At 43.2% G+C, this 22,749-nt stretch overlaps 3 protein-coding genes across 3 annotated transcripts; 2 read left to right on the plus strand and 1 right to left on the minus strand.

Annotated features, from left to right (window-relative positions):
- The first annotated feature begins 721 nt into the window (after nt 1-721).
- Nucleotides 722-8,340, plus strand: LOC137912572 (threonine--tRNA ligase 1, cytoplasmic-like). Its single transcript, XM_068756707.1, has 19 exons — nt 722-1,039; nt 1,259-1,324; nt 1,446-1,633; nt 1,733-1,856; nt 2,439-2,563; nt 2,787-2,904; nt 3,013-3,077; nt 3,156-3,234; nt 3,386-3,532; nt 4,474-4,572; nt 5,399-5,565; nt 5,665-5,827; nt 5,924-6,061; nt 6,231-6,308; nt 6,397-6,497; nt 6,792-6,896; nt 7,083-7,155; nt 7,315-7,429; nt 7,936-8,340. Exons 1-19 carry the CDS (start codon nt 722-724, stop codon nt 8,082-8,084), a joined length of 2,418 nt encoding a protein of 805 aa, XP_068612808.1. The 3' UTR covers nt 8,085-8,340.
- A 664-nt stretch (nt 8,341-9,004) lies between these two features.
- On the plus strand, nt 9,005-13,068 carry LOC137912573 (TM2 domain-containing protein 3-like). The gene is made up of 6 exons (XM_068756708.1): nt 9,005-9,112; nt 9,520-9,621; nt 10,337-10,497; nt 10,756-10,930; nt 11,680-11,755; nt 11,907-13,068. The coding sequence occupies exons 1-6, from the start codon at nt 9,007-9,009 to the stop codon at nt 12,070-12,072; spliced, it is 786 nt and encodes a 261-aa protein (XP_068612809.1). The 5' UTR covers nt 9,005-9,006; the 3' UTR covers nt 12,073-13,068.
- Nucleotides 13,069-16,460: 3,392 nt separating this feature from the next.
- Nucleotides 16,461-20,181, minus strand: LOC137912597 (la-related protein 6-like). The gene is made up of 3 exons (XM_068756735.1): nt 19,466-20,181; nt 17,934-18,132; nt 16,461-17,576 (listed from the first exon to the last, which is right to left on the minus strand). Exons 1-3 carry the CDS (start codon nt 20,179-20,181, stop codon nt 16,479-16,481), a joined length of 2,013 nt encoding a protein of 670 aa, XP_068612836.1. The 3' UTR covers nt 16,461-16,478.
- Between the last annotated feature and the right edge of the window lie 2,568 nt (nt 20,182-22,749).

Genomic DNA, 22,749 nt, shown 5'->3' on the forward strand with positions numbered 1-22,749 from the left:
CACTCGTAGTATGTGTTACGCTAGCTAGTTTATAGCTTCTGTAGAGCTCAAAAGTTCAGAAAAGTGAAAACTTTAACAAAGATGACACTTACCCGAAGGGTAACACGACACATGAATGAAAAATCACTGTTTACATGGCACGTTTGCCCTGCAGCTCAGATGACACAATAAGGTCTGTGAAAATTAATTACTGCCCCCTGGCGGCGGGTCCTCCTCTACTACAACTTCCGGTTACGCACGGTGATGCAATGAAATTAGACGCCGTGTGTCTTATAAAGATAAGATGCGTGTCTTCAGCGGCTGAAAGATACATGTGAAAGTATCCAGTTTGGTTTATAATAATATCATAATACTATAATGTCCATGAATGTCGATTTGTCCAATCTCTCCTACTTAAGAATTTATTAAATGGAAATACCTATAATGGAGAGAGTTGCCCGTAGATATCTTAACATGTATCTTTTTATTCTTGTAATATCGCATTATTTTTAACGAACTGAGTTTGTATTTTTGTGAAATTTTAAAAATACACGCGCAACTGGAAATAACCTATAAAAGGCAATAATTCATGACATTTTCTGGGTAATGTGTTGTCCATACTAGTGGATTTTATGAATTTACATTAACCCCACCCGGACTCCCGTTGCTGATTGCTTGCGGACAGCGGCTGTATTTTGAAAACCCCTCACAGGAAGCTTGCGGGTGTCACGGTCATTTAAAAATGGCAGATTGCCTGGCAGCACGTTTGTCCGTCCAGGAAGAGCAAATTCGCCTCCTCACCAAAGAAATCGTCACCATCCGCGATGGATTAGTCCGAGGCGTAGATGCTGCCTGTGTTGCGGAGGCCTCCCCAGAACTGGAGTTCCTCCGGGCCGAAAACGAGAAGCTCGGGTACCGGCTGCTGCACCTCCAGCGGGGGCTCCAGGCGGAGCTGGAGCTGCAGGAGGCGCAGCAGGAGAGAAATGGAGCGGAGTGTGGTGAAGTTTTGGATAAACGCGCCAGCAAAGTGCAGCAGACGGACAAACGGCAAGATAAAAAGGTAATGATGAAGAAGAGAACGGATAATCGACACAGACTGAACGCTCTCATTTTGGGGGGGGGGGCTGTACCACCCCATGTCCAGAAATAACCGTCGCACTGAATGCCACAGCGTGCGCGCACCTTAAACACCGACAGGATGCCGAGTTTAGTAATCAGAGTAAAATCAATAACACGGGCCTTTTGGAAAATTAAAGATGCACCTTCTGATTGTTGATAGGCGGTGACCAAACCAGCTGACAAGAACAACAAGGAGGAGAGGAATCAGGATAAGGCACTAAAAGAGGTGATTACTCGAATGGCATCTTGAAGTTCACCTGATGTCGTTACAGATGACAGATAGTTTTCCACTGGTTCCTGCGTGCCACATTTAGGGATTTGCTTTCCTTCCATATTTCCCACTGCAGCTGAAGCCCTGGCCCGGATACGTTTCGGAGCGTCTGAGTTTATATGAGGCGCTGAAGCTGGAGAGCGATGCCCTGCTGGCGAAGAAGACTGAAAACAGCAGGGCCATCGCTGTGGAGCTACCAGATGGACGAAGGGTCCAGGGCAAGGCGTGGTCCACAACACCTTACCAGGTGGCTTGTGATATCAGGTAGGAACGTCTGGCCGGATCTGCATTCATGTCATCAATAACTCCCATACATTACACAAAGCCTTATTAATGCTTTATATTCCGTGCTCGGTCTCTCAGCCGGGGCCTGGCTGACAACGCTGTGGTTTCTCGTGTGAATGGGGAGCTCTGGGACCTGGACAGACCGCTCGAACAGGACTGCGCCCTGGAGCTCTTGCGCTTTGACGATGAGGACGCTCAGACTGTGAGTGCCTTCATCCGTGTTCTGTCTCTGCCTTTCCTTTTCAGGGTTAGGGGTTAGCGGTGGCGACTGTTACTCCCGTGCCACATGAAGTACTTTCATTCATTCATTTTCTTGAAGACGAGACAATCGGTAATCGTCTCATCTTCAGCTGCTCACCTGAACCCAGGTGATAAGGTTTACACTGGGATCTATCCCAGCTGGCTGTGGGCAGAGGCTGGGTACACCCTGGATAAGTTGCCAGTTTATTGGGGGGCCCACATGAAGTACATGAACTAGTGCAAATAAAAACACAGCTAACTTTTGGTAATGGCAAATGTATTTAGCTGTATTAGACCTTATATTATGAGCTTAGAACATTGTATCTGTGCAGTCGTCTCTTTTCAAATTGGCTACTAAATCCAATAATAAGAAAAATGTGTAAGGATGGCGCATGGGGAAACTGTACTATTGTTCCCTTTCATGATTTATGAGTCTTTACATTGGATCAAGTTAGGCTTGGCTTCCAATCAATGCATTTGCTTATTATGTTGACTAAGATTTGTTTTAAGAATAGTGATATGGTTTTTTAATGTCATATTCTAGGTGTATTGGCATTCCAGTGCTCATATCTTGGGAGAGGCAATGGAGCACTTTTATGGAGGCTGTTTGTGTTACGGTCCTCCCATTGAAAATGGCTTCTACTACGACATGTTCCTGGATGGACACAAGTAAGCAAATATGATCTCTGTTCTGTTTCCTTATGTGTCATTTTTTCTGATGTATAATACTTAAGGGCTATATTATAGGCTAAAAAAAACTGTTTATGCATTCTTGAGTTCTTTCTGCAGTCTCAAATTTATTATCATTGTGCCAAACATGGTTAGGTAAATACAGAAACATCAGGGTACTTATGACTGACCATGTATTCTGTGGTGTATTTTCGGTTTGCAGCGGCGTGTCCAGCACCGAGTTTGGGAACTTGGAAACTCTGTGTAAGGCCATAATGAAGGAGAAGCAACCCTTTGAGAGGCTTGAGATCAGCAAGGAGACTCTGCTGAAGATGTTCAAGGTGATAGTGAATTCTTCCGTTTACTCTCTTCATATTGACCCTCTGCTTGTTTCATTAAATCTTTGCCACAGTCTACAAACAATAACCAAAGCCGCTTGTATCCTTCAGTACAACAAATTCAAGTGCCGTATTCTGAATGAAAAAGTCACCACCCCTACTACCACAGTCTACAGGTAGGGTGCTTCTGACAAGGATATGTTAAAACAGGTTATTTTTATACATCTGTTGTACAATTTATGAATCTCTGTTAGATGTGGGCCGCTGATCGACTTGTGCAGAGGTCCCCACGTCAGACATACAGGCAGGATCAAAGCCATGAAAATCTACAAGGTAAGTTAGGGTTTTCTTTGTGACATCATCAGCCCCAAACGAGTTCATGCTTGTCCAAAGTAATTAGCTTTTTGGGTAATTTTTTTTTTTTTTTTTACATTTTCGAGAAAGCCAATTTTGCGTCAGGTGTTTCTTCTCACTCTGTCATCAGAACTCTTCAACCTACTGGGAAGGTCGCTGCGACATGGAGACTCTACAGCGAATTTATGGGATTTCTTTTCCTGACCCTAAGATGCTGAAGGAATGGGAACATTTTCAGGAGGAGGCAAAGAACAGAGACCATCGTAAGATTGGCAAAGTGAGTCACTTGCAGGCTGTTGTTGTTTGTGTCTTGCAGTTCATATGTGCTGAAGTAGCTTTCACAGTATCTAGAAAAACACAAACCTAAACTCTCGCAAGGAAGAATTATTACAAAAACCTCAAAAGGAGATGCCGCAGTCATCACGTTTTACAATTTCAAATAAAATACATTCTTGTGCTGAGTTTCAGTCTCTAGTTTTAGGCCTCGGCCAGCTCGGTGGGCTTGAAGTCATCCGGTGTTACCTTGGAAAATCAGAAGTCCAATGGAAAACCAGGATGGCAAAACAAGATGGGCATATTGCTATAAGTAGATGGTTGCTGCTTTGTACCAGCTGGGGGCAGTATGCTTCTTCATATTGCCTTGTTTCGGACAACTGTGAGTCATCCCAGAACCCCAGCTGGTTTCCCAGCATGGGAGATACAGACGGCAGCACCTCAATCAACACCAATAACAGTCAAGATATTGCTGTTGGTCCCAACTGGAGGGAGGTGACAAAAGTGCCATGCTGTTTAAAGATGTTTTGACTCAAAGCTGACTCTTAATGCACAGTAGAGAATAAGCTACGGGATTTAAAAAAAGCCTAGATGCAGTGTCGTTTGATCAACAATAATGTGCAGTGAAAAAGAGAAATACCCCACCGGGTATGCGCCAGAAGGGACCCAGCTGGTGTTGAAGAGGTGGCTGAGTGAGGTTTGTCTCAAGTAATGACTTCCTGAACAATTAGAGAAGATGCGTTAGCAGTCAACGTTATTTCTTGTTTTCCAGATATCTGGGAATGCCAAAGTTGTCTCTTTTTCTTCCATTAAGCTTTCTTCCATGCAAAGCAGGGTTCCGTGCGACGACTGGACAGCACCCTGCGGTGGATGGAGTAGTTTCTTGTGCTCGTACTTACAGATAATCAGGATATGTGATTAAAACATCCTGTCTGTACTTCACAGGATCAGGAGCTGTTCTTCTTCCATGATCTGAGCCCCGGTAGTTGTTTCTTCATGCCACGTGGAGCCCATATCTACAATACACTGACCGAGTTCATCAGGGTATGAGTGGTGGCCTATTTTATAGCCTTAGATCATCTAAAAGTAGTATATTTTGCATATCATTTTTAATAAATTGGGTAAGTCATTTTAATTTTCTTCATTTTGAGATCGAGACTTTGCGATCCTGTTGTATGCTTGTGCATTTCATTGTTTTCAAATTGCAGTGAAATGTATGTTTAAACAAAGCATTCTATTGGAAAAAAATATATTTATTGTAATAAGCTTTGGTTGCTAATCATTATATCATCATGTGAATTAAGATGCAAAAATATTTAGCAACAAATACACAAAAAATAATTCGTATTTTTTGGGCATTCTTTGACATTATTTTGTCAAGAAAATCAGTTTATATCGCTCTAAAATCAGCATTCATCTGTGTTTATGCTTCAAAGATGGGCTGAAGCCCCCTATAATGCATTGCTCTTAGAAGAGAATAAATATATTTTAATCTATACTGCATTGTGTCTGCTCTACAAGCCAAGTTGCAGTCCATTAATAAATGGAAATGCAAAATAATGGCCCATCGCACGACGTAATAAACAACAACAACGTTGTTGGATCCGTCTCCTTATGTGGATTTTCTCTTAACTTTAATGAGTTCTCTACTTCCTCATCCCTGTCTCTAAGTTTGGTTGAAGTCCATCCAGTACTTTTGTGTGATCCTTCTTTGAGACAAACACTTGGGATAAAAAGGCAGAGATAATTAAACCACGGGGTCCAGTACAAGACATTAAAATCTGTCTGAAACCACAATCCATCTTCTGTACCTCTGCAGGCCAGATGACGCTTTCAACCAGGTTTGTGGTTTATTGTTGTTTTTTTCTAGGATGAGTACTGGAGAAGAGGCTTTCAGGAAGTAGCCACCCCCAACATCTATAACAGCAAACTGTGGGAGACATCTGGCCACTGGCAGCACTACAGTGAAAACATGTTCTCCTTTCCTGTGGAAGAAGACGTCTTTGCACTCAAGCCCATGAACTGCCCTGGGCACTGGTAAATATAGGGCGCTTTCCCCCAGTGCAGTAAATCAAACAGCACATACAATATTTAGTGCTCGGCACAGTAATCTGATGCTCTCTGTTTGTCCTGCAGTCTGATGTTCAGTCACAGACCCCGCTCGTGGAGGGAGCTTCCTCTGAGGCTGGCAGATTTTGGAGTTCTCCACAGAAATGAGCTGTCAGGAGCACTAACGGGGCTGACCAGAGTCCGCCGTTTCCAGCAGGATGACGCTCACATTTTCTGCACTATGGATCAGGTGTACACATCAGTCATTTATTTATACATTAATATATACTTTTGACTCATTTCCTAACATGTATGATCTCTTGTCACGTTGTTTTCCCCCTTACAGATAGAGTCGGAGATCAAGGGTTGTCTTGATTTTCTCCGCTGTGTTTACGACGTGTTCGGATTCTCCTTCCAGCTTCACCTCTCCACTCGTCCAGAGAAGTATCTGGGTGACATCGCTGTGTGGAACCAGGCTGAGAAGGTAAAGTGCGTTGTGCATCAGCGTGCTTCTGGGAAATACTCAGCAGACGACGTGACTGCAATTTAAAAACATTACAAAGTACCTAGTGTACTACTGTATGAATTTGACACAGTAATTGCTTTTCAATGTCCAAGATTTAAGCTGCTAACCTATGCCTCATCCTTAACAGCAACTGGAGAACAGTCTGAATGAGTTTGGGGAGCCATGGAAACTCAACCCAGGAGACGGTGCTTTTTATGGACCCAAGGTCGAATAATTGCTTTTGATATTTCCTGCCGACTGTCTGATCAATTAAAGGGCTGGAAAGTACCGCAATGCTTTGTGTGCCGTTCCAGATTGACATTAACATCAAAGACGCGATTGGGCGTTATCACCAGTGTGCAACCATCCAGCTGGACTTCCAGCTGCCTATCCGCTTCAACCTGACCTTTGTGGGGTGAGTCACAGAATCGGAATCGAAACTAAGACCCCTCTATTGGTCCACGGATTATATGATAACCTCTTCATGGGACGATTTCTCAGATGTCTGTTATGTGCATTGAGTTCCACAGAGTGGTTTAGTTAAACAGCTGATTTATTGCCTCAACAGAGTTTGTAAACCCATTATCAAAATGTGATGTACAGCCTATGAAGCATAATAATAATATAATGTCACAATCAAAGTTACATGATTTACATGACGATATCACATGAATTATTTATTATTTTTGCCTTACGCAATGTCCTACAGGAAGGATGGGGATGACAAAGCCCGACCAGTCATCATCCATCGTGCCATCTTGGGCTCAGTGGAGAGGATGGTTGCTATTCTCACCGAGAACTATGCAGGGAAATGGTGAGTACTTCTAGTTGCTAAATTGAGAATTTCAATTTGAAATGTTATTACACAGTTTTTAATGGAAATAGCCCAACATGCTGATATGGACGTTGCTGTTGCAATACATTTTTAGGGTAATTTGAGTGCCTTGCCACCTTTTTAGAACGTTAAACTGACTGCTGTCTTTTTCTGACCCTCTATCAGGCCTCTGTGGCTCTCTCCTCGTCAGGTGATGCTTGTGCCCGTCAACCCCTCATGTGAGGATTATGTCAAAAAGGTTAGTCTTTTACTTAACCCATTTCCATCAATCCATTCTTCCACTGCTTATCCGGGTTCGGGTCACGGAGGCAACAGTCTCCCCATTTGGCAGCATTTAAATGTGTGTGGTATTGAGATTTGTATAATGATTAACACCCCCCCCCCCCCCATTTCATAGGTGTGCAAGCAGTTCTCAGAAGCGGGTTTCATGGCAGATGCCGACCTAGACTCAAGCTGTCTTCTAAACAAGAAAATCCGCAATGCTCAGTTGGCCCAATATAATTTCATTCTTGGTGAGAACATTTTACAACCCTATGTTCCTTTGGGAAAACACATTCCACCGATTCAAGAGCATTTTCACTATTTCGCACAATCACCAAAATACAGTTGTTACATTAACATTCAGTCATATTTAAATGTAAACTAGTTTTGTTAAGTTGTTTATAACAGGATCTACAGTCAATGCAATATTATTATGTCATCCAACTAAATCAAATGATTTGAAGTCATGGGAGGTATATTTTAATCCTTTATCCAAAATTATATTTACTTGCAGCCAAACATTTTCAAGACACATCGTTTTCCATAATATATATTGTGGCGTCTTGTCCTTTAATGAAACTCATGTTTTGAATCTATAGCAAATGGACCTCCAAACTGGCTAACCACCCATGTTGTTAAATTCAGTGGCACAAAGCAGGACATGTGTTAGGGTAGCTGTGTGTGCGTGTGTGAGTGTGCGCGTGTGTGGTGTGACTTGGCCCACATCAAGCTGTTGTGTTTTGTCATGTCTTGGCAGTGGTTGGAGAGAGAGAGAAGATGACAAACACCGTCAACGTGCGCACAAGGGACAACAAAGTCCATGGAGAATTGTCGGTGGCTGAGGTGCAGGCTCGCCTGACCCTGCTCAAACAATCCCGCTGTCAAAACGCAGAGGAGGAGTTCTGATCAAGACAAAGGACGATCCAAATGCTTGAATAGGAATACCATAACATCATTCAGATGAGCAGTGAAGGGAAAAAGTTGTTGGCACATAATGATGGTCCAGAGGAAGTGTTGAATGTAGAACAGAAATCTGACGGAGGAGGTTATGAGCTGATCGATAAGTAGATGCAATGAATAGGGCTGAAAAACAAATATAGAAATGTACGTGAAAAGGGTAAAAAAAAAAAAAAAAGGTTCTGTATGTTACGTGGATACGAAATATGTCAAAATAATTTGTGTGAACTAAATAAACAATGCGCCCTTTGCCATAATGAAAATTGTGTAACGTTGACACTGATAGTTCACAGAGGTCTGTCTCCGTGGGCAGCCCCAGAGATAACATACAGGTCTGCTGGATGCAAGAGAACAGAAGATCTATCCATGAAAAACAGGGGCCGGGAGACCTTAAAGGCGCGTGTCGACGTCACTGAGCGGTGGGCGTGGCAAGGCCACAAACAGGAAGGTTCGTGGTGTTGTATTCACGGTCATCGTTTTTGTAACCATTATAAAAACCAACGCCGGCGGTGTTGGACTGTACTGTACTTACACAACGTCCGACATCATTGACTCTGGATTTGATGAACGACTTACCCATTAAAAATTAATAATGGAGAAAATTGCATTAAAACTAACACGTTTTGGTAATTGTTTAATGTTCATGGTGATAATGTTCAATGGAACATTTTTTAGGAAGACGCAATTACACTAACACGTGACACTGTAAAGTGTTAAGATCGAATATATAAAAAGCTCAATAAAGCAAATGTATTATGAGCAATTGTAGTCAATGAAATACTTTACTTGGTTCTTACACATCTCACGTTCAAGTAAGTGTCACTTTTTCCTGCACCCCGAGAATGCAGCTGCGTTTAGCCGAGCAGCAACAATGGCAAGCAGCTGTCGGTCGTGGAGACCGGGCCGGGGACGTTGCCTCAGAACCTGCGGAACTGTTCTGGTTCTGTTCATGGACTTGCTGTCACAGTGTGTTAATGGTACGTCTGTCTGGCCACGTAAATGTCACGATCACAAACACGCCTTTCGTGGATCGCTAGCTTACATTTGGGCTTGACCGTCCCGCTACTATTGCTAGCATTAAATGTTTGCTAGCGAATCTGCTCATTTGTGACATAAATTTGATTGCGCTGATTAGGCAGCTGATTTTGTATTTAATGCTAACATTTGGTGTTTAATTTACGAATATGAGCGCAGTTTGCAAATTAGTATTTTCATTAAGTCTTAGTCCTTGTGAAGTAAACTTGCTGTTAAACACCGGCTCAAAAGCGCCCGTTTCTCTCCTGTACGTCACGTTAAAGACTGATCCATTGCTAGTAGACTGCAGCGGTTGCTGCATAGGTTAGCTAGTTCCATACAAACATTCACCATTTTGTTTCTATGTTAGGGTACATGAGCTCCCCGCATGTTGGCCAGGAGTCCCCGTACCCGAGAGATGCCCAGCAGGGACCGGTTTTCACCAGCCCGGTCGTCCCTGCTTCAGCGTCAGGTAAACGCATCCTTTAATATTTAACGTGATTCCCAACTTTATGCAAGTATACCTAGAAGAATTTATGTTCTGAAGGCAAATGTTGGTCAGAACAAATATTGATTGATTGATTACAGTAAAATGTTTATGTTTTGAAAGCATCCATTCTTAACTTTTCTTCACACCTTCCAAATACTCGCACAGTACCATAACCTGGGTTTATACATGGCAATTGTACACATCCTTCTAGTTCTGGTTCAGCGGTCTTTGTTTTCTTGTCGGGTTCGTATTTTATCAATTCCACATTATAACAAAGGTGTAGCATATTATGTTATATATTTTAGGTTTTCTGTATGGTACTGTATTTATTTATTTATATTCTGTTCTATCAAAGAAAATTGTTGTTTTGGTTTTGTCATAAGAACTCTCCAACAGAGGCAACGACACAGCAGGAAGCCGTAATTGAAAAATCATGAATGAATGGCTGCGCATTAACCGTTGTGTCCGTCTGTCCATCCATCCATCCATCCATCCATCCATCCATCCATCCTTTTTCCTGTTGAGGCATTATTTTTCTCCAACAGATCTGTTTTGCCAATCTGACAAGCCCATTGTTAAACACATTGATAATATAAACATAAGGACATACGTATAGCGTGCACCAAAGCTTTATTGCCTCATAATTATTATTTTAATGGAAGGTGCACCTGTTAACTTCATGTTTGCTGCTTTGCAGTGTCCCCTGCTGATGAAGAGAGTTACACTTCCATGTGTCCCAGTGGGGGGCTGTGTAATCGTCTGCCAGCTGATTGCATTCACTGCGATTATCAGCACAACTGTACCTACAAGAAGCCAGCTTCTTTCTCATGTAAACCCAAAAAAGGGGTTCACTGCGTAGTAAGTAGGAGCTCATACCTATTAAATTATAAATGATTACAGTGCTGCTTAAACAGTAATGATCAGAGATTTTGAAGATGGTACTTTGTTTACTGAATTCAAGAAAGCGGAAATGAAACATTTAGAAACTGGAAGTGAAATAAAAGCTGACCCAACTAAAAGCTGTGAGGGGTGACTTAACTTGAGATTTTAAGCGACTGCTGCAGGGCTGTAACGCTTAGCTGTTTAGCTGTTAACCTCCTCTTTCTGCAATTACAGGGAGAATCTGGACAACAACAAACCAGCTTCTTGCTCTCCGTCATCTGTCAGTTCTGCTGGCAGCTCGACCCATCACTTTACCGCTGCTCTAACTCTACCAACTGTATGACCGTGTCCTGCCCACGCAAGCGCTACAATGCCACTTGTGACGTCTTGGAGCATGTTCATTGTTTAGGTACGGTAATGGCTCCGCTGCAAAATATGCTTCCTTTCTTAATATTCAATGGGGTGACCGCAGCTCAGTCGGGCCCTGCACTGATAGTTGTAATAGGAAGGGAGTTTTGCAGTTTGTTTTCTCATCCAGTATACATTTTAAAGCTTCTGTTTGGGTTTATGCTGTTTCTAGGGTGGTAATTCATAAAGAAGAGTAAATACACCAAAGCTATGGACAACAGTGCAACAGAAAAGCTGTTCAGTGTTGAGACATCTTTGAATACATAATGTGCTTTATAGACGCTTGCTAACGACACTCTTATTGTCTACCAGATGGAAAACAGGAAGATCACAGTGGACTGGGTTTAAGTATTTTATCTCAAAGAAATATGTTCATAAAGGATTTGTTGTGAGGTGACTAGCACCTTGTCACCCAGATGGAAGGTCTTTGTGTTTATGAAATGGATCAGCCTTGTTTTATCATTGATGCTCACAGCCATTTACTGAAAAGTCTCAACTGGTAGGTAGCTTTAAAGTAAAGTTTTGTGTCCAAATATTCTGTTAAGTGGAGCTCCATGATCTCATTAGGTGCATAATTACACATTTGTGGACCCAAAATGAAAGTAAAAAACACAATCGATCACACACAACACAATGCCAGGTGTTTTAAATGTTTACTACATTCAGAATATTAATGCTTTTTCTAGACATTTTTCTGTGGTTTTAGTTTTGTGTGTGGTGAAATGTTTTGAAACCCTTTTTTTCTTGTAGGTAAAAGAACATTTCAGAAACGCTTATTCTGCAACTGGACTGGTGGATATAAATGGTCGACAGCGTTAGCGCTCAGGTAAACCTGCGGCTACTGTAGTATCCAAAGTGCTGACCATCATCAGTGCTGAAAACCACAATCTGCATGTGGGTGTTAGTGCGCGCACGTGTATGCTGTAACCCCTTTTTTGATTTGTTGTGTCTGTGTTCTCTCTTATGCTTCTCTCTAGCATTACGCTTGGTGGTTTTGGGGCAGATCGGTTTTATCTGGGCCAGTGGAGAGAAGGTCTGGGCAAGCTGTTCAGCTTTGGAGGGCTGGGCATTTGGACTTTAATCGATGTTCTTCTGATCGGGGTTGGTTATGTGGGACCTGCTGACGGTTCGCTCTACATCTGAAGCCAAGCTCTGGAGATGCTATGTTCTTATCACGTCTGCCTGCCCAAGCTCGCTGCACAACACGTCTTCATCCCATCTGCTGAGGCAGGAAGTGTTTTCTGTCATTACACGAGTGATGACTCTACCCACACAGCCATCAGATCAACCCCAATCATTCTGTGTCCGTCTCCTGTGAGATTCTGCAGATGGAGTTTTGCAGGACGATGAAGAGTCGATCATTTTGTCTACTTATTTGGTTGACTTAACTGGTGATTAGGCTTCGTCATACTGATATCTGATATGTAGATCGGTTTGTTTCCTGTGGAGCATTGCTTGTATGGCTTCTTCCTTACTGCAGTAAGTAAAAGTATAAATGAGAGTCAAATACATGTGATGGTTACAGAGATATTTATGAAAAAATTGAAAGGATATCTGATAAGCAGCAGGGTATATGTTTCTGATATTATTGACAACAGATGATTATTCTTTTGGAAGAAACTGTTTTACATTTTATCTGCATTGAAGACAACAACTGTCAGAACATTGTCCTTAGTGTTAGATTATTCACACTGTTGCAGTTAAAAATATAAAATCTGGGCCGGTGTGGTTCATTGTCAAGTTGATTCTCCAGTAATTTTATGTTTAAATGGCAACTGGAACTGGTAGAGAAGCATAAAGTGGGATAAGAGCCACATTGTCACTTGCTGTAATATGTACTTGGGTTTTTGGGAAATGTATTTATCTTTTCTCATTTAAAAGCCTGTTTCACTAGAAAGCTGCATTTGTAGCTTCATGTCTGAGATATGGAAGATATCCTGTATATTCAACTTCGGTTTTCATCAAACTCATCCTTTTTCACATTGTAAAAAATAATCTCCGTGTGCTAACGCTTTGAGCTATTTGTTGCAGCCCCCCTGTCCGTTCCTGTAAATGTTTCCGGTGTTGGACTGCATTAACCTATTGGAACATTGTAAATGACATTTGTAAGTTTCTGTAAATAAATGGTTGATATAGACATAGCCCTCATTGACCATGGATATACGGTGATATTTCATGGGACCATTTTCATCTGTTCGATTTACAGCCTAATTAATTTGGTCTTTGAAAAGCAGGAGAAAACATGAATATTCAAAAATCAGGATGAATAAACTAGTTTAATTATGACTTATTTTGAAAAATCACATACTGTGAGCTAAAATGTTTCAATAGTACAATTCAGAACTGGGGAAATGAGAAGACTAATGTGATATTATTTTTAGGGGGAAGGGAAGCATTGATTGATTGATTAGTTCAACAATCATCTTAAAAAGGTGATCAGTATCTCTCAGCAGAGACATAGTGTGACAGGAGCTTTATCTCAGTCGGCCTGATTTCTGTTCCCCTTCCATAACGTCTGAGAGCTTTATTATTGGCTGGTCATTTTGTCTGACGTCTGTGGTCTTTCTCAAGTCAAATGTCTTGACGGATTGTTTGAGGAACACTCCCAGTCTTAAAGAGCTTTCTATCAAAGCACTTAAATACCAGAGAAGATGGTTCAACACCCAAAAAGAAGAATCATATAAATCTAACTGTACGGCTGTTACATAACGTGGGGTGTTCACAAGGGGAAAAACACATTCCCTTTCTCGTAACGTATTGTCTTGAGTCAGTTTTTCCTATTGGCTAACTTGTAGGGACTGTTTAAAATTTACTACATCCTCAAACATGAGAACGCCCCCTCATTCATTCCAGCTCCCACCCACAGACTGATGAAAGCGTGTGTCACATATTCAGAGATAAGTAGAAACAGAATGTTCCCTTAATTCCTCCAAGAAGAAATGTGAATTTTTCTTTCACATTCTGGGAATCTGTAATTTACGTACAGTCAGAAAGCTTCTAAATCTGCCATCCACAAGATCCTGTGATTTATGTGACTGCCTCAACAGGACCTGTTTGTCTGAATCCTCACATTGTTTGTTGCCATGAAAAGCATGCATCTATTTACAAGTATGAGTCAGTTGTTGTTTTTTTCATATGTGTATTTAAAGTCATAAATAATTGAATGATAGTCCCATAAAGTTGAATGTCTAGTACTTCTGTTCTTTAACATGTAATATCACCCTACACCAGTCATTCTTCTCAAACCTCTGGTGAAGTGATCAGTTCAGTTTATTCACAAATGGGAGATGAGTCAACACAATATCCATCAAAGACAGACTACATCACAACTTCCTGGTTTTCAATGCTTATCAGAAATTAGAAAAAGTTGTTTATTCATCCCTCGCTTGTGCAATCCCCTTGAGTCCCATTGTAGCGCTGAATTTCAGAACCTCTACTCTGACCCAGTTTATCCAGCGCTGCCTGGCAGATTGAGTCCTCCCATTATGCTCACTCCTACAGGAGATGCCTGACAATGAGTGGAAAACAGAATGCTATAATCACAGAAATTTAGAACTACGACCAACCAAATGCATGCTCCTTCCTTTAACAAGCACGGTGAGCTAAAGAGCGATTGAAACCACCAGACCAGGCAGAAAGCGCCTGTTAAGTATTCACAACGCATGCTCATTTTATTTTGTAACCCATCACTGAATTACAATGGGGTAATTTATTGGGCTCTAATCAGCAGAAAAGTTCATTTCATGACATGGAAACAAAGCTCTAAACTCTGATTTAGGGCAAAATGAAAAATACAAAAGATTAGTTTGCATAAAACAAAAGACACTCAGCCCCAGTGAATGATATCCAATAATATTGTTAAAGGCATTTAACAAACTGAATGGAAATCCCCAGAGTATAAATTAAAGGCAATTTTATGACAAAGCCACAGGACAGGAGAATAACACTGGCGAGCAGCTACTGGGAGATCTATGGGCAGTGAAGTAGCCACAGTCGCATGGTTGGCCGTAAAAAGTCCTGTTTGATGCAAGACCAAAAAAACAAAAACAAAAGACCAATCCCTGTAATCTGCAAAAAAACATGGTTGAGATGATTTATTTCCCAGCAAGATAACTCCATACAGAGAAGCCAAGGATGGACAGAAATGCTGTGTATTCAAAGATACTGTATTACCCAATCCAGAACCTCAAAGCTTGATACAAACGTAAAATGGCTAAAATGGATCGTGGCTGTCCTCTTGCAGCTCGTGGGGAATGTAGCTGTGGAAATGTTACAGATTAACACAGACTCAAAGCTATAATTGCCGTCGAAGGGATGCTGGTGCTTCATTTCAACTGTAATGTGTGATATATATATATATATATATATATATACACACATTCATTCAATCTGGAACATTTGTCATTTTTACATTCAACACTAGATAAAAACATGAGAATGCAACAGGTGGCAAATGCTATTATCATGCCATCGTATACAGCAAGATACATGAAATCTGAATAAATTACTTGTGCAACTGGTCTTCTCTATTTATAGTTTGCAATCCATCAACTCCCCTCTCATCTTCACTATCCATTAAAAAAAAAAAAAAAAAACACACCAGCATGCCAATTCTGCTTTCCAATCAGGGAACCTTCTACAGTCTTGGCACAGGAATCATCTTCCTCTTCTATGCGGTTGGACCATTGCCGTTTAGACCATCAAGGTTGCTTCAAGTGTGTCTTAAACAAAAGAGAAATTCAGGCAAATTGCAATTTTAGTGATTTATTTGCACAATGGGAATTGCAGTGTACGAACACGCCCAGGTCTGACTAAGGAGCATTTATCCCGCCAGACTAGATCCCTCAAACCTCACGGAGTTTCGACAAAAGGAAAGCAATGCCAAGAGGAAAAGAATAAATCAAAAAATCAAACAAAAAGCCCAAACAAATGAACATGTACTGGGCTAGTAGAGGGGGCCTCTTCAAATTAAGTGCCAACATATACTGGGAATATAAAAATAAAAAAGGCAAAAAAATAAATAAACAGTCCTCATTATTAGTGTCCAACTTTTATGGCAGTGCAGTGGTTATGGCCTTTAATTAACATGTAAAGCCAAATACAGAAAAGGCATACGGTGATGTCTATCAAATCCATTTGCCTATTCCCACTTACACATTCATACATCATCCAAAGACAACGCGAGCTTCTAGACATGAGACTGAGGACACTTCATAAAAAAAAAGAAATCTAGAATTCCCTCTAACCCCGCCCCCCGTAGATTAGGCAGCAATGGAGATGACGGTTAATTTTAAAGCAAAAATCAATTTACGTCACTTAAATTAGTCCATTAGTAAATCACTAACGTTACCATGGTAACTCAAAACATTGTATAAAAATATAAACGACTGAAAATTGATGCACTCAACATATTCATATATACAGACTCAAATGTGAAGTGCGGTTTGAGTTCCACGGCAAAGAACAGCTCACATTTCAATGCATCCTTTTATCGCTGGGGGTGGGGGGGGGGGGGGGGGGGACGGAATGGAAAAACAATGCTCCACATATCAAGTCTGAGTGGCAGCAGTCTTTCCCCTTTCACCAGCAGTGACACAGTGAAAGCCCCGCGTTCCATCGGGACCCCGAGGCAGCCTCATCACGCCCGGCGGCAGGCCGTCTGCGTTTTGAATCTTCCTACCCATCATCGGGCTTCCGACCGGACTGCTCTCCTTAGAAGCCACTTGCTTGCGCCGCTGAACCCAGGGGCTCCCTGAAGGGGTGAGGCTACTGTCTGAAGAGTAGTCAGCCCAGCGACGCCCGGGTTCAGGGCTCAGTCTGCCCTCGCTGAGCAAGGGAGACCTTTGGGAAGGAGCCGATTTGCGCAGAGGACAGGGGCTTCCGCGGGGGCTTGACCAGGGACTGTTACGTGGGGATATACCAGGACTCAGGTGATTGTTCTGGAAAGCGACGCCTGCCGTGGTGGGGCTGAGCTTATTGCAGGACTGGGACTTCCTGGCCAGCCTCGGCGACGTCGGGGTGCTCTCGGTGTCCGAGGAGCTGCAGGCAGAGTCGTCCCCGTGGTACTGAAGCTCTCGGACTCGGCTGTTGAGCGAACGGCTTTTGCGCATCCCTCCCTCCTCACGCGGTCGTTCTTTGGGCACCTTCTTCTTGGGCGGCTTGGTGCCAATCAGGACTACTTTCAACCCGAGCGCACTGGTCCTTTCATCCTCACTCCCCACCGCTTCGTTAGCTTTAACAGCAGCCTCCACCTCCTCGAACTCCACGATGGCACATTCCTCAGCACCTAGCTGAGTGTAGCGACCGCTCAGCCTCTTCAGGTCAGCCGGCAGGTCCTTCCCAGGCTTCAGGACTCTTACAGAAGCGATGGCGCCGTAGGTTCCGAAGTCTTTCAGCAACAGCTTCATGAGCTGCTCCTGTTGAGTGGCTCCCCCTTCACTTCCTCCATTATCGCTCGTGAGAGCGGCCAACTCCGGCCACCTCTGCAGCTCGCTGAGCAGCAGCATGCGACTAGGCAAAGACTCGCTGGCGAAAACCGGCACCGTAGATTTACGCCGCACCTTCCGCCCCTCATCGTTCAGCTCAAGTGTCTTTGAGTGTCTCAGAGCATGAGCCGTCGTTCTCCAGTCACGAGTTAAATGTTTCACCTGCAAACAGACAATGCTTGCGTCACATGGGTGAACCACCAAGTCACAGCCTTTAACATCACGGCTTCACCGAGTTACTCAGCTACTGAAAGGGTCTCATATTTAAAAAATCACCATGTAAGCAGTATCAAACTCTAATTTAAATGCTTGTTTGTATTTAAAGGATGCGTGTATGAGCACCAAGTAGTACCAGCTTCGAATAAGTCTGAGTCTATTAGTGTATCTGTAACACTTTTGCTGGCACTACAAACAGCCATTGTGACTCAGTCCTCAGTTTCTCCTCCCCAACGTCATCAACAATTAAAAACCACGATTAAGCACGCAGACTGGATCCAGTTGCTGTGCAGCGATAGTTACCTTTTTGAACGAAGTAAGCAGCTTCACACTGACGAACCCCAGTTTGTTGCGCCTGACGTGTTTGAGCAGGAAGGCGTCGTGCTCCAGGTTTTCATCCGACAGGTAGTATTCGATCTGAGTGAGCAACTTGAGGATGAGCTCTGGATCCGGGGGCATCCAGCTCTCTTCCTCCAACTCGCCTCCACTGGTCCCAGCGCCGCTGTGTGTGTGTGTGTGTGTGTGTGTGTGGGGGGGGGGGGACACACAACATGAGCATGGTCAGCAGAGACTCTCCTCTGGAAAGAGCTGAGATAGCAGTCCTGTATTTAAAATTACAGCCACTGCAAATGACAAATTCATTGGCACAGTAAAACAGAGGCTTACAAATCGTTATACTTTCATTCCGCAAACAACAATTTACACTGAAGATTATACCAAGCTGCGTCTCCAGCCGTAGCCAACATGCCTCAGTGCCAGACCATGACACCAGTGTCCCACCAATCCTGAACCTGCCAAGACCTCTCCATCTGAAGGGCTTGAAGTCACAGACTCTCCCTCCCACACAGAATATGGTCGCTCACCAGATCAATTAAAAAAAAAACAAGGGGAAAAACTGAACAGACACTGCAGAGCAGGGAGATTTAGGTGCCGTTTGTTCTCATTCAGACACCTGACCGAGACCATACGGAGGCACAGCCAGGTAGAATTGCAGATAGGAGTGAGGGCTTGAATTTCATTTTCATCACTCCATCACCTTTTCCCTCTCCTCCCTCAACCAACAGCTTTCCAGTCTGCCGGCAGGAGCCCACAGCTTCCCCAGGACCTTGGATGAAGACAAACGGAGCCTTTTGGAAGGAAATACTGGCACAAACTAGTTTAAAAAGTGAATTTAATATAAAAATAACATAAAAAAAAAACCCAGATGTGGCTACTGGAGAATTGATTACCATTATTTATTTATTTATAATTATGATGTGATGTCACAACTAAGTCCAGCAAATTAAGTCTCTACTGGAATGTAAAGATGAACTTTCTCATGCGGGAACAGCCGACTTCCTCCCTCTGCTGCAAGCAGGCTAAACCAATCACCGGTAGAGATCTGGAAATACGTCACGCTCGAAAACGTGTCGCAACTCAGAGCCGCCCAGGCGTTCCAGCCGGCCAGATAAAACAGCTGGCACTTCCCCCTTTACGCCGTTCAGCAACTGACTCGCTCTGCGCGCACGCCCGAGTCTTAAAGATCTTAGAGGATCAAAATAGCCGGCCGTGACGCAGAGGAGTCAGATTAACGTGAAGGTGCCGTCCAGGTGTAAGGTTCCCTACAGGTGGTTAAAAATAGCCGCACCAATCAAATCTGTGGACTTCACACTCCCAATCGAGTGCGTGCATTCATTCATGCATGCATTCATTCATTCATTCACTGAAGGGAAAACGTACATTTTAAACTCTGTTGCCCGAATGATCGTATTTAAACTCGGGTTCGAGCTGCAATAGTTGCAACAGAAATCGGGCATTAACACAAAGTGAACGCCCCGAACCGAGCCGAACCGAACCTCGACTTGTCGTGTCTCCCGAGCTCGTCCTCACTGCAGCTGCCTCCAAGACAGTCCATGTTATTGGACGACGCGTCCCCGGGCTCCTCGTCCTCCGCCGCCTGGATGGCCACCGTTATGGTCACCGTGCCCATCTCCTGCGTGCGCTGATCCACGGCGATTACCTCATCGGCGCCCTGCTCCGCCGACGCATCCGAGGCGCACTCCATTGGGCTCGAACCGGGGGTCGCCGCGGACCCACCCGTGTTCCTCGTGTCAGTCACGGTGCGTCCACCCACTCCCTCCGCTGCTTCGGTCGGATCAGCGGCAGCAGCAGCAGCAGCGCCTCCCTGGAAGCTCCACCCGGAGGCGCAGGCAGGATACCGGGCGCGTAAATCTGGTTTCTTCGGGCACCAGCGATAACGGACGTGGAGCCAGGGGGCCCTGAAGACGCGCTCCACGGCTCGCCAGAGACCCCCGATCCAGATCCGACCCGGCTGAGGGCCCTGAGGAGCAGCGCGGTTCGGACCGGAGCCTCCTCGGGCTTCAGCTTCTGCTGCTGCTTCCTCGTCTGTAAGAGGCTTTCTGCTTTTGAGACGAGCTCTGGGATTGGGCCGCGGCTCCGCCGGCGTCTCCGCGCTCTCACTCCCAACCCACACGCAGAAGCTGACGCAAAGCCAAGAGGGAGGCAGGAGGAAGGAGACGCAGCGCCGGAAGGCGTTCACCAGCGCGTACATGCTTCTCGCTATTCCTTTGTTCACGTCAGAGTGGGATTTGTTTCCCCCACGCAGGGAATGTCATATTATTATTATTATATATTTTTTGGGAAAGGCGCGCGTGTCCGGTTAACATGGCTCTAAGTAGGGCGGGCAGCCACTTATCTCTAATTGGAACATTGCCGTGCCAACGACGACCCCTTCTCATTGGATAATATGAGCTCTGCGGCTGTTTCCACGCGCGAAGCTGTGCGTGCGTGAGGCTGCAGAGAATATGAGTTGATATTCGTGGAATCACAAATCACAAACAATTGCATGATCAGAACTGGAGATTAGTCAAATTATTAAAATTATGATATATAAATTATTTGTCTCATTATTATTAACCCCAGTCAGTGTTCGTCTGGTGCTCATTTCAAAAGGTGATTTGTAACAAATCTGGAACGCTTAGAAAAGTCAGGAGAACATTATTCAAAATCTTGTTCATTTGAAATAAGACAAATACTCATAGTTAATCTATATGTGAGTGCATGAAAGGTCAAACCGCTTTCAATTAAAGATATGTCTTGAAGTGAAATAATCAAATATAAAATGTGTGAAGCACCCGAGTCTGTTGATTTTAAGCTTTAAAAATGTTTTGCGGTGGGGGCTTGGTTAGGATTTAAATCATGTAAACTGTAGGTTTCTTGGTATGTGAGTTCCTGTAACAACATTCTGAGAATAACCTTTCTTTCTCCTGGTCAGTCACTTTTACCCACGGCGTTACATAAATAATACGCTTAAAGTTATTTACCCAATCCTGACAAGTAAAGCAGCATTTCCTTTGGTCTGGATCTCCAAAATCTTTCCAGCTCCTCTGCATCAACAAAAATGAAAATGCTTACTAAATGCACTAATAGTAGAAGGAATCAAATATACAGTTTGATTTATTAGTTACAGCTGTGACAAAGATGTCACAGGTATTAGGATAACATAACATAACACAAAGTACAATGGACTAAAACTTTTAATCTTAGCAATTGTAAGATAGCGTGAGCGGGAGAATAATGATGATGAATCAGAATTAATAGAAACACCCACTAGCATGTCCACCTTACTCGAATAGTCCTAATCAATGCTTTGCTGTTGTGTCTGCGCCTTTTCCTGAATTACAAGATGCTAATTGTAACGGAACGTTGTTTCCAGTGCCCTTTTGGTCAATATAATATCTTTACTCAGCATTACAATAGTTTTATCCAGAAAAAAAATAGGAACAAAAATCACGTCAGAAGAAAATCTTCACAGGTACAAATGGACGTGTTCGTTTATTTGTGCCATTTTTTTTCTTTTATTTTAATAATTACACTCAGAATAAAGAAGGTACAATTAGGTGCTATTAGTCCAGTGATTTGCATCTCTTTTTACATGGTCATAGAGGCCCTTTCTTATGAGGACACCTTTCTTGTCATGCTGACTTCACCAGGACTATAATTATCTGAGGGTAATGCTTGACTCAATAGGTGCATGAACAGCATCATATTGCTATTATACTAAAGGCCTGGCTAATTTCTTTCCAAATATGGTGTTATTAGACTATTTGGTGAATCTGTGTTTCTTGACAAAAGCTGAATGTACCCATGTTCCAGAGTTCAATGTGACTATAGCAGAGATTATCAGTGATAGAACAGGCTACTGTGGACATCACACAATTTTGCTTCTGTTACATTTACAATTGGCTGTTATTTAACTGGCTTGTTTGGATATGGGCCCCTAATGGCCCTTGTTATTGATAATTTAACTACAGCAGACTACTGTACATATGGGATTCAGACAAATTTAGTTTGAAGATTGGGCAGTTTAGCACAAGATGCACAAAAAATGAAGAAATCACAGATGTGTTTAGAACATTTTCATTTGACCTTGCATAATAATAAAAGTTGAAATATTTTAGACTACTTTAGGCTCTCTTATGCAAGTTGGGCTTGGAGCATCCATCACAAAGGAATGCTTTCTGAGTTCTCGTCCTGATGCATATGATTACGAAGGTTCTCATTTTCAAGCCAAGTATGCCAAGACTTCTGCACCATGTGCCACTTTCAAACATAGCTACAAAACATACATATGATCGAGAGGTTGGCGGTTCGATTCCCGGTTCACTGTCGTTGTGTCCTTAGGCAAGACACTTCACCCACATTGCCCGGGCGCATGCGCACGCAGCGACCAGGAGCAGACTACAGTCAGACTGTAACTGCTGTAAACCAAATTGCGCTCCGAGGGACAAAATCAATAAACGCCGTATGACTTAAAAAAACATTGAGATCCATCCAGCAGTTTGTCCTGCTAACGCCGTCAGAAACATAACCTCCTTGGCGGAGGTAACTAGAAGAAAGCAGTCCGCTAAATACAAAAAGTTCAGGCGGTCATAGTAAAGACAACGCAAATTTTAGGACCACAGCCGCACCTTGGTTTCCACACGGACTGTTTTTAAGGGACACGGGTAATGACCAATCAACTCGTTTTCGCTATGGCAACCATATTTGTGTTACGTTTTTTATTGCACTCCGGTCGAACTAAACTCTATAGATAGAAGCTAGTTTCTGGCAAATGAGT

The sequence above is a fragment of the Brachionichthys hirsutus genome, unplaced genomic scaffold, assembly GCF_040956055.1.
Source record: "Brachionichthys hirsutus isolate HB-005 unplaced genomic scaffold, CSIRO-AGI_Bhir_v1 contig_200, whole genome shotgun sequence".
Classification (NCBI taxonomy): Eukaryota; Metazoa; Chordata; class Actinopteri; order Lophiiformes; family Brachionichthyidae; genus Brachionichthys; species Brachionichthys hirsutus.